This window comes from Clupea harengus, chromosome 8 (assembly GCF_900700415.2).
Source record: "Clupea harengus chromosome 8, Ch_v2.0.2, whole genome shotgun sequence".
Lineage (NCBI taxonomy): Eukaryota > Metazoa > Chordata > Actinopteri > Clupeiformes > Clupeidae > Clupea > Clupea harengus.
In genome coordinates this window covers 23,321,193-23,332,293 of record NC_045159.1, presented here as the reverse complement: position 1 = coordinate 23,332,293, position 11,101 = coordinate 23,321,193, and the positions used below count along the sequence as shown (strand labels likewise).

General features: G+C 40.4%; 1 protein-coding gene across 1 annotated transcript; it reads left to right on the top strand.

Annotated features, from left to right (window-relative positions):
- The first annotated feature begins 4,513 nt into the window (after nt 1–4,513).
- Nucleotides 4,514–10,593, top strand: LOC105904444 (neutrophil collagenase). Its single transcript, XM_042708505.1, has 7 exons — nt 4,514–4,624; nt 6,050–6,330; nt 7,417–7,571; nt 8,038–8,163; nt 8,673–8,834; nt 9,114–9,234; nt 9,626–10,593. Exons 1-7 carry the CDS (start codon nt 4,514–4,516, stop codon nt 9,834–9,836), a joined length of 1,167 nt encoding a protein of 388 aa, XP_042564439.1. The 3' UTR covers nt 9,837–10,593.
- The last annotated feature ends 508 nt before the right edge of the window (nt 10,594–11,101 follow it).

Here is an 11,101-nt window from a genome sequence, read left to right as displayed (position 1 = left end):
GTCTTATGATTAATAATAGATTCATAGATGAATGGCTTATGCGTTATTTTGCGATCCAGATGAAATCTAACCCAATGAGGCAGCAGTTATCACGCAAAAATACTCCCCATGTTTGGGACCCCCTATATAATGTTCATGCTTCTCATAACAGCACACAAAGCATTAGAAAGCACTTTAATAAACTGTGAAGTGCTACTTTAATACAAATCAGTAGTCACTGCAATGTGCTACTTTTATAAATACTGTATTCGTATGTATACATTTATATTTTACAGTACTTGCACTGTTGTTGTTTCTTGAGGGGATTTCCAGTGAGTCAAATACAGTGGCTTTTACACACTGCACACCCTCATCTGTCACACATAGGCCTTGCTGTTCATCGGGTAGCTCCTACGTATTTCTAGATGAGTAAGGGTGATAGCGACTACTAAAGTAAAAAAGGATGACATTTTATAATCCTATTTGACAACTGGGAATTTCAACAAGAGTCCAATGGTCGCTACACGAGACAAGTCGTCACAATATATGATAAATAAACACGTTAAGGACAAAACAATAAATAATAAATAAACACATTAAGTACAAAACAATAGGTTGTTAGTTTTCTCAGAGCAGATACCATCTGAAACTCTGTGTGGTGTAAGGAATAATATTTAGATACATTTACATAAAAATCTTGTTCAAAAGCTTGATATGGTAGTATGTTAATACAAATAATTAAGACAATTACATAATACAATATAATTAACAAATAATCAAATTTTTTGAGAGAACAAGGTGGCTATAATTTAACCTTTGGTGGTTTCGTCACATAACTGACAACCAGAGGGCATTCGTGTAAACCTGCAGTCTGTCTCCACTTCATCCTGACTCATTTCCCACAGAGTACAATGCTGATTATAACTGCCAACGAGCCTCAAAGGGAGACCTTTGAGAAGTGTTTTGGATTGGCTTTGTTTCATAATCACTGATCACACCATTTCAAAATCTGGAAAGTCCAAACAGTGTCATTCTTCACGGATTAAAATGAGTCACTGTCATGAACGGCTTCACTGACTGTGGCAGTCCTACTGAGGGTGGAACAGGTTTATGGTTCGGCTGCTTGATAAGACAGCAGTGTAGTAGTATAATGGCCACCAGTCACCTTTGGCTTTGCCGATCGAGAGGGAGAAGGAGAGAGAAAGAAAGAGGAGAGGTAGAGAGAGAATGAGAAAGAGAGGGAGAGGGTTTGTAAGTAATCAGTGTAGTATGATGGCCACTAGTCCCTTTTGTCTCGCTGAGGGAGAAAGAGAGAGAAAAAAAAGAGAGAGGGAGAGGGTTTGTAAGACATCAGTATAGTATAATGGCCACTAGTCACCTTTGTCATGCCATTTCAATTCTCAGGTTGGAAAGTGACTCATTTCCCTTAATGCCTCATAGAGTACACTGTTGTAAGAGCTGTTTTGACTACTTCCTCCATGAACAGAGACACTAGTATCACTCAAAATGGGAAGATGATGTGGGATGATGAAGATCCTGGTCAGCATACTTATTCTTTACATCAGAGGCACAAACATGCATTGAATTTGAGAAAGATTGATTTAACAGATACAATATAACATTTGAAATCTTTTCCAGATTCTAATGTTTTTCTCATGGAATGACACTAATGTAAAGAAGCTGTCAATGCATTTTTGAAAGTAGTCAGCTGTGAACAACAGAAAGAGGTAAAAAAAAAAAAAAAAGTAACTAAAACAATGAGTGACCAAAGTTGCAATAAATTAACTGTAACAAAGTAATACAACTGAACAAAAACATAAAAACATTCTCAAGCAAGGAAAACCGTATGCAACTGAGATATGCATGAAAAAATACCATTAATAGGTGCAGGTAGCAAAACAGTTGACCATAATGGTATTTTTTTTTTTAAAGATTTATTTTATGGGCTTTTTAGCCATTATTTGGATAGGACAGTGAAGTATTTTAGACAGGAAGTGAGGAGGAGTGAAGATTTGTTACAAACATTTGTTGCGCCACATTTCCCCCAAATGACTTAGTTTGGTTATATTTGAACAGAGCTAATAGAGTTTGAATGGACTTTGAAACAACAATGGGCTTGCAGCATCACCCAAAGATGTTGGTCCAGGAGACCCACACTGTTTGCTGAGAAAAAAGCAGTTTTGGACACTAACCTAACACACGCCCTGGACACTTACTAACCACACACCCTGGACATTAACTCACGATGGGCCCTGGACACTGACTTACCACACACCCATACCTACACTTGTAATCCTTCTACCTTCCACCTGCTTTTTGTGAAAAATGACATAGAGGGTATTTGTTGTACCAAAGAGGAATGTTTAGCCTCTTTTTCTTTTTTGAGTGTATGCTTTGCTGATCCGCTCAGCACACGTTTCTCTTTTACATCATTAAGACATTATGTGATTTAATAGTTTCTCTTTTACATGCGACCTGTAGCCTACGTCATTAAGACATTATGAGATTTAATAGACTAATTTACAAAGCATTGAAACATTTTCCAAATCACAATGGGATTCGGGCTGAGGGAAGCCTGAACAGAGCCTGTTCCAGGTGCCAACAGAGATGGGACACATAATACACACAGAGACGGGACACGTTATACAGACAAAGGCGGTGGCTTAAGGGGACATAAAGAATAGCACAAGTGTGTTTCTCGGAATGTTAAGGACTTTATTTTTCCCTCTGCAGATAGTGTCACCCATTTAGGGAAAACAGGCACTTACTGGATTTTATCATTATATCATTCAGTTAGTAGAAAATGTCAAATAAAACTGTAACAAAGGTACATGTAGCAGTTAAATCCTTAAAGCACTGCTAAGTGCTCCCATGCAGATAGTGATCGGTGATGTATTGGTTACGCTGAGGCCAGTCATGTGTGTCACTCATGGTCATGGACTCTTACTTTACAACAGTTTCTGTTCCTTGTTTCGTAATTTACACCCCTTATTTACACCCCTTTTGAAACTTCATGGTTTCTTAGTTCTTGGTCCCACCTGTTTCTTGCTATTTATGCTATGCTATGCTATGTATGAGCCTGTTCCTTTGGCCAGGAGTTACTATTTGTTCATATGAACTTGTGCATGAATCATCGTAATTAATCATTTTCATTTGAATCCAAATCGAAATTTCATTTGTTACAGTCCGTGCAGCACTTAAGTCAACAATTGTTATTTTTAAATGTGCTATAGAAACATTAGAAATAAACATTACACACAACAATTGAATCAATTATTAATAAGAAGAAGAAGAAGAAGAAGAAAAAGAACAACAACAACAATAATAGTATTGTTATTATTATAATTGTTAGTGGTATTGTTATTATTGTTGATGTTGTTATTCGTATTATTACTATTATTATTACTAATACACAGTAACAACAACAATAATAATAACAACAATTTTAACAAAATAAAACAAATATTATTACATTTATAAAGTGTGCCTCAAACTAAAAAGAGACTGTAGATGTAAATAAATGCATTATTAAACAAGATATGATCATAAACATCAGAAATGTTTATTATGTGTGGTTCATTAATACTAAAACTATGTCTCGCACATTTTAACTAATTTTGGTTAAAGGAACCTTGATGTATGTATTATGCACAGGAAACAGGATTAACCAGATCTGTGCTGGATCGGTTCCAAAGTCGGCTCTTTTCTGGAGCACAGTGCCAATCGCTGAGATGAAGTCTTACTGGGGTCTCAGACGGCAAGCCTTAGGCGATCTAACGCATGCATGCACTGTATCGGCGCAGTATCAATTTCTTCTCTAAAAATGACTGATAACATGGCAGAACAACAACCTAAGAAAAAGACTGGTGTGAAATAATAAAGCTAAAATGACCTTTGACCTTGGCTTTCCATGGTTTGGATCTAGGCTCTGGGCTGTGTAAAGCACCTTGAGACAATGTTATTTATATGGTTTGAATCTAGGCTCTGGGCTGTGTAAAGCACCTTGAGACAATGTTATTTCTATGGTTTGAATCTAGGCTCGTCTCCCTTATCTTGGTCCTCACTTGCCTGACTTAATAATTTAAGTAGGTAATTAAACCACAAAAGGTTCATAGATGTTCGTTTATATTTCCCTGAATGTATATATACATACATATATATGTATTGTATTGTAAACATTCAGTGTAAATCAATTTAATGCATACCCTGATAATCTGTTTTCTTTTTAAACAACCCCTATATCAATTGACATTTCTTATCTGTCATCTGGTATCACAATATGTTTTTCCCAAAGGTATACTCCTTATATGCAAACTATCCCCAAATTGCAGGCTGCTGACAACTATGATGGTAAACCACATAAAAGGATGACATGATCAAGTCCTGATGATTGCAGCATACACCAGGCCACCGCAGAGTGCTTGTTTCGACTTGAGCCCACATGTAGTTGAGGGCCTGATCCAGGTGGTCTCCCGAGCATATTTAAGACAATGACAAGGGGGAAGCTGTGGAAGACAGCGGGGACTCGGCCAGCATGAGGGCTGCCCTGCTGAGCGCTGCATGGCTGATGCAGCTTGGCCTCTCACTGGCCTCTCCGCTGCGCCTGGCCGCACTACCAGAGGAAGAAGACCAAGCACTGGCCGAGGTATTCTCTTTTTTTTATTTATCTGATTTATATTTATGTGCATCTATTAGCCAAGGTATTCTTATTCTAATGTATTTAATTGATATTTATTAGCACCATTAACCGAGGTATTTGTATTTTCTAATTAATCTAATTTCATTTATGTGCACCATTCTTACTGCGCATTCTCCTAGATGTATAGAAATTATGACAAATTGCAAACAAATGCCACTGACGGCATAGAAATGTATGTGCTAGTGATGAAACATCTAAGGATTAGATGACTAAAAAGATGATTAATTGAGCTTGACACTTTTTTATTTAATCATTTCATCATTAACTTATTACACAGATACTAATGTATGTATTGATTACGAGTACATACATGCACAACCTGGGATACTTAAGATGTACTCTTTGCTAGATATGTTCTTTGAATGCGTCATCTGTGGTGTTGCACGCTGTAGACTGTATTATAATTTGGGAGGTGGAGTAATTACATTTACAAGTGTTTACATTGGTTTTATTTAGCCATTGTTTAATTTTCCAAATAACTTAATTACATTTGTTTATTTTGAAAATCATTTCTGATGACATGTTTAGGAAGAAGGACTCCAGCCTCCAGCTGTTTAATTGCAGAGTCTTTTTTTTTTGCAGAGCCGATTTTTATCTTAGTTTAATGAGATCCATAAATCGTCAGCTTCCTCAAATCTTGGCTGCTGTTGGGATCTTGTCTCTGTGACACTTCGTAAAGCTGTTTTAAAGTCGGGTTCCGTCCTATGTCTTTCTACTGTGCAAAGAATGTCTTGGCTGTGTATTGGCACTGGATTAAAAAAATTATGTGAAATACTAAGATCAGTCAGGCTTATTTGTAATCTTCATGTGAGTATCCTTTTCAGTATTCACAACTGTGTCGGATTAACAGCACTACAAGATAAAAAAAAATAAAAAAAACAAGAAAAACAATGTTATCACTCTGTTGCTGGGTGCTTGGTATGGTCTGTATTCTACTAAATATAATTGTAAATTGTGTTTACTATGTGTGAATACAACGTGGTCTCAGCATATCCATTTTGTCAGAATTCGTCGTGTTTTAGGAAAATTTAGGATAATTAGTAGGTTGGCTGAGCATCGCTGTGTCAGTCATCTGTTCTGTGGCTGTGGGGAATTCATGGAATGTTTACAGTACAGCTGCAATTTATGAACGTTACATTTTTGAACTCATCCTTAGAATATTGGGGCTTTATGTGTGTGTGTGTATGTGTGTGTGTATGTGTTTGTGTGTGTGTGTGTGTGTGTGTGTGTGTGTGTGTGTGTGTGTGTGTGTGTTTATGTATGTGCATCACCTGCAGCAACAAGGAAACCCAAAGTCAAGTGGCGAGAGGTTTAAAACAGGGATGCTTAACACGAAAGGACCACAGTAACAAACACTTCCAAATCTTCCAGGCCTACTTGAAGAAGTTCTTTGGCTATGAGCCTCGCGCCGGCCGTCAGAAGCGCAGCTGTGGGCCCGACACCTTCCAGGCCAAGTTGAGGCAGAAACGCAGCTGTGGGCCCGACGCCTTCCAGGCCAAGGTGAGGCAGATGCAGCGCTCCTTCGGCCTGCAGGAGAGCGGCCGGCTGACCGCACAGACTCTGGCTGCCATGAGGAGACCCCGCTGCGGCCTCTCCGACGCCGAGGAGTTTGGGCCGCTCACGAGGTGGACCAACCGCACCCTGACCTACAGGTGAGGGGTCAAGGGTCAGGGGTCTGCGAGCGTAGTGTAACCGACACATGAGGAGGCGGCTCAAACACCTATGACAAGATAATGATAAAGAGCCTCTACTCCTCCATTCACCACTCTCTCTTTCTCGCTCTCTTTAATTCAAAAGTGTTTTATTGGCCTGTCGAAATAGGGCACTTATTGGTGTATTGGGAAAGAAACTCAACGCTGGTGGGGGGGGGGGGGGGGGGGGGGGTGTCGGTGGGGTGGTCCTACATGCTCACTCGCTCTCCTGCTCTTTATTCATGTATTTATTCATTTTTAAATGCATGTTTTATAAGGATATAGCCCAATCGATTTAGTATTCTAGTTGTTAATGGTAATGATACAGTCTATGTAGTTGTTGATAGGTGATAGCATACTCGAAGCCATATGCAATAGAAAGTACCCTATCGCTATCCCAGGGCGTACATCAGTAGGCTCAGACCTGGGCCTATACTGTAACACATCACATGGCTCCAGTAGTAATAATACCCAACCCTATCAGTGGGGTTGTTTTCCAACTTTGTGTTACAGCATTATTAACTGACATTGTACCCTAACCTATAGTTAATGTCCATCTTATCGCTTAAATATGTATTAAATATATTGATGTTTCACTGGCCCAGTGTGCCCGATGGCCAGTTCACCACTGCTTGAATTACTAAAGCAGATATACAAACGACCAGAAATCAATATGCATGGGTAGACATACACAGACTAGTGGCGTAACGTAGTTACGACGGGCCCAGGTGCAGGCTATTATGACGGGCCCTAGTCAGTGGCGTAAGGCAGTGGTTCCCAAACATTTTACAGTCCCGTACCCCATGTTTGTAACCGTCGCCGCCACCACGCCCCCTCCCCCTGCGCAGATATTCAGCCTGCAACACTTAAAACTGTGAAATTGTCAGGGTATGTCACTAACCGTCGCCACCACGCCCCCTTCCCCTGCGCAGATATTTGCTGCACCCCCTATAGTTACGCTCCTGACAGACTTCGACTCACATAGAATAAACATAGATGTTACACATCTCTCTTCCTCTCTCTGTGTGTGTGTGTGTGTGTGTGTGTGTTCAGGATTGAAGGCTCTGTCCCCAAACTGCGTCCCTCCCATGTCAGAAAAGCCTTTAAGGAAGCCTGGAAACTCTGGACAGAAGTTACCCCACTCAAGTTTCGCCACAGGGCACGGAGGGAGGCAGACATAATCGTGTCCTTCAACAGGGGGGGTAAGCGCTGTAGGATGGTGTAGTGTGTGTGTGTGTGTGTGTGTGTGTGTGTGTGTGTGTGTTTGAGCGTGTGTGTGTGTGCTTGCGTGCATGTGTGTTTGTGTGTGTGCACGTGTGAATGTGTGTGTGTGTGTGTGTGTGTGTGTGTTTGATTGAGCGTGTGTGTGTGTGTGTGCATGCGTGCCTGTGTGTGGGTGTGTTTGTATTTGGGTGTGTTGTGTGACTGAGAACATGTGTGTTACCATGGACTTGTAAGGTAACAGGGAGAGGGAGGGGGTAGGGAGACAGACAGACAGACAGACAGACAGACAGCCAGACAGATAGACACATATTTACCTATTAGTCAGACTTGAATAACAATGTTAATATGTTTAATAAAATGTTGCATGTAACATCGAATCATAATATATATATATATAATTACATGAACGATGAGTGCAGTACGTCTTTCTGACCTGTGTGATAGATCACGGGGATGGCTCATCGTTCGATGGGAGAGGTGGGGTCCTAGCGCACGCCTTTCAGCCAGGGATCGGCATCGGTGGAGATGTTCACTTTGATGCAGAAGAAGACTGGACAGTCAACACCAAAGGCAAGGCCTAAGGACAATATTGGCAATAGGGCATCCGAATACCTCACGTTCACTGGCTGCCCACACTTTAAGTGCGATGTACTAATACGAGTTGAGCAATGTAATAACACAAGTTGAGAAATGTCCTAACACGAGTTAAGAAATGAAGTGTTTTAATGATGTAATGACCAACATGAACTGCACACTGCAGAAATGAACTGGCAACCCTTTATTTGGATAGTGCGACTTCACATATGGTTTGTTTGAACTTCAAGTTGAGTCTTTCTAATTGTTTACTGAACATCTCCTAAACCAAACCCAACCATAACCTTAACCTTGTCGCTAACAGATAGTTCAACAGATATCTGTAGGGGACCATCCAAATAAAGTGTGACAAATTCATTTATCATGGATTACATAAACAAAGCGCCTTGAGACAATTTTATTGTTTTGGCGCTATATAAATCAAATTGAATTGAATAAACTGTGCCTAAAGAACGATAAATCATTCAGTATGTTTCCTCTTAAAGGCTATAACCTGTTTGCTGTGGCAGTGCATGAGTTTGGGCACACATTAGGTCTGCTCCACTCCCCTGACCCCGGCGCTGTTATGTACCCATCGTACAACTTCGTCACCCACACTGATTTCCAGCTCTCGTTTCAGGATGTGAAAGATATTCAAAAAATGTACGGTAAGTCATACATTTCATACGCTATTCAGCATCCTTGAAAGGTCATGTAAATACATAGAGAATTATGAAAGTAATAAAAGTATGTTTACCGTTATACAATTACACTATAATTCTACTTAAAATAAATATGTATTTAGCATTGTGTAACTTAATTTTACTTAATTTCTTTACTTACATTTAACTTAATTTAAAAACACATGGAAATAGGAACATATAATGTGATCTACAAGGTTCTGGTATTACGTGCATTAAGCTTTGTGTGTGTTGTGTCACCTGCAGGAGTTCCTCCATATTTGAGCTTAAAGCGACCTCCTCCAAAGACCCCAGAGCGGTGTGATCCTGACCTGGCCTTCGACGCGGTCAGCAGAATGCAACAGGAGATTGTGTTCTTTAAAGACAGGTAAACACATCAGAGTCAAGCCAGTGGTCCTCCGACGTGTTGCCCATGGACGGATTATGAAACCATGGGCCCCTGGGCCTGGACATGTAAAACGCGCCCGCAAAAATTGTGCACTCGCAAAAAATTACTTAAATGTAATGACATTTTTTTTCCACAGCACAATAACTAAATTCACCTGTACCTCAACAGGATTTACAGTGCACATACACATTTTATAACACAGCGCAGGTACACTCAATTAAAGTTCTGGCTTAGGGCCCCCCTGAACTCATGGGCCCCTGGGCCTCGGCCCGGTAGGCCCCTTGGGTAATCCATCCCTGGTGTTGCCAATATTAAGGAGAGTGTTTCGCTTAAAACAACAATTGCTTCAGTGTCTGTCTTTTCACTTCAGATTTATGTGGCGATCTCATCCCAATTTTGACGACATCGGAGTAGCATTCATAAAAAGTTTGTGGGCAGATGTACCGTCACACATCGACGCCGCATACGAGGATGTGGAAGGGAGCGCCATGCTGTTTTTCAAAGGTATTAAACGGACAACAGACGTCATCAACAGAGTTTTCTATTTGATATTGCTTTGTTTGATGTTTTTTCGTGGCTGATGTACTGAATTGGAAATCTAAGTTTTCTTTTCTTATTTTAATCGTTTAGGTTCTCAGTACTGGCAAGTCAGAGGGATGACCCTGCAAGAAAATTTCCCCAAGAACATCTCAGATTTAGGTCTGCCACCAAGTTTGAAAGCCATAGATGCAGCCCTTCACCTCCGGAAGGAGCGACAGACTGTGTTCTTCGCTGGCAGAGAGTGCTGGAGGTATCCCTAAAATACTTACACGATGCTAGGTAGTAGCAGCACAGATCACCCCTCACTGAAGGACATGTTTAATATAACTCATTATTAGAAAAAAACGAATTTCTGAATATCATGATTATTGTAGAACTCCTGTTGGTCCGCTGATAGAGGGGTTGCTAACCCAACCAACTTCATGAGTTTAGGAAGGAGCGACCTGCCCCTTCTCCCATGCCCCACTGATTTAAATCATAGCTACCTTGCTAAACTTTAAAGTGTCCACTAAATAGATGAGCGTAAATGCTGTGTGACAGATGTACAGTACATAGACATACTTTTTTAATGGAATATATTAAAGGTGTTACTTTAAATGATTAATTTTACTTGCTTAATTTACCAATCCAAGTTTTTTGTTTAAAAAAAAAAAGATATGATAATGATAGGAGTCAAATGATGGAAGGATATCCCAAACTCATCACCCAGGAATGGCCAGGAATCAGTGTGCCTGTTGATGGAGCTGTGTCCTCTGAAGGTGAGCGCAATAACGTCATGTTATTATGAAAATAAAAAGCTAAATTCTTAATTATGAAAATAAAAATAGAAATTCTGCAATGTTGAAAAGTGCAAAATTCAAGATTGAAATGTGCGGAGATTTGCAGACATCAGCATCAGCATCAGTGAAGCATTTCTTCACCTGCATGCCTAACTTGTATCTAGTCTCGTCTCGTCTCCTTGCCGTTAAAGTTGTTTTAGCTGCTGACTGCACAGCTTAGATGAGTCTCTGAAGCCTCTTAACGTAACTGAGCACCTGGGCTGCTCACACACTACAGGGGTCTACAATAGTAAACCGGGGGTCCGTGGCCCCCTGGTGGTCCGCAGCGGCATTGCAGGGGGTCCGCGACATGAGCCTATGTTGATCAGTTCACCATTGAATTTTTTTATTTTTATAAATTCGCTTGGATATTTTAACACATTTCAAGATTACTCTTGAATAGCGTGAAAAATATCGAAGGAATTACACTGACAAGTGCTACAGGTGGAATATGTGCGCGCGGGGAGGGGGCGTGGCGACAACGGTTA

What these genes read in the sequence shown, in the direction of transcription:
- LOC105904444 (XM_042708505.1), top strand. Translation starts at nt 4,514, where the DNA reads ATGAGGGCTGCCCTGCTGAGCGCTGCATGGCTGATGCAGCTTGGCCTC. An exon ending in CGTGTCCTTCAACAGGGGGG is followed by an intron (nt 7,572 to 8,037) that starts GTAAGCGCTGTA and finishes CCTGTGTGATAG; the next exon opens with ATCACGGGGATGGCTCATCG. An exon ending in ATTGTGTTCTTTAAAGACAG is followed by an intron (nt 9,235 to 9,625) that starts GTAAACACATCA and finishes TTTTCACTTCAG; the next exon opens with ATTTATGTGGCGATCTCATC.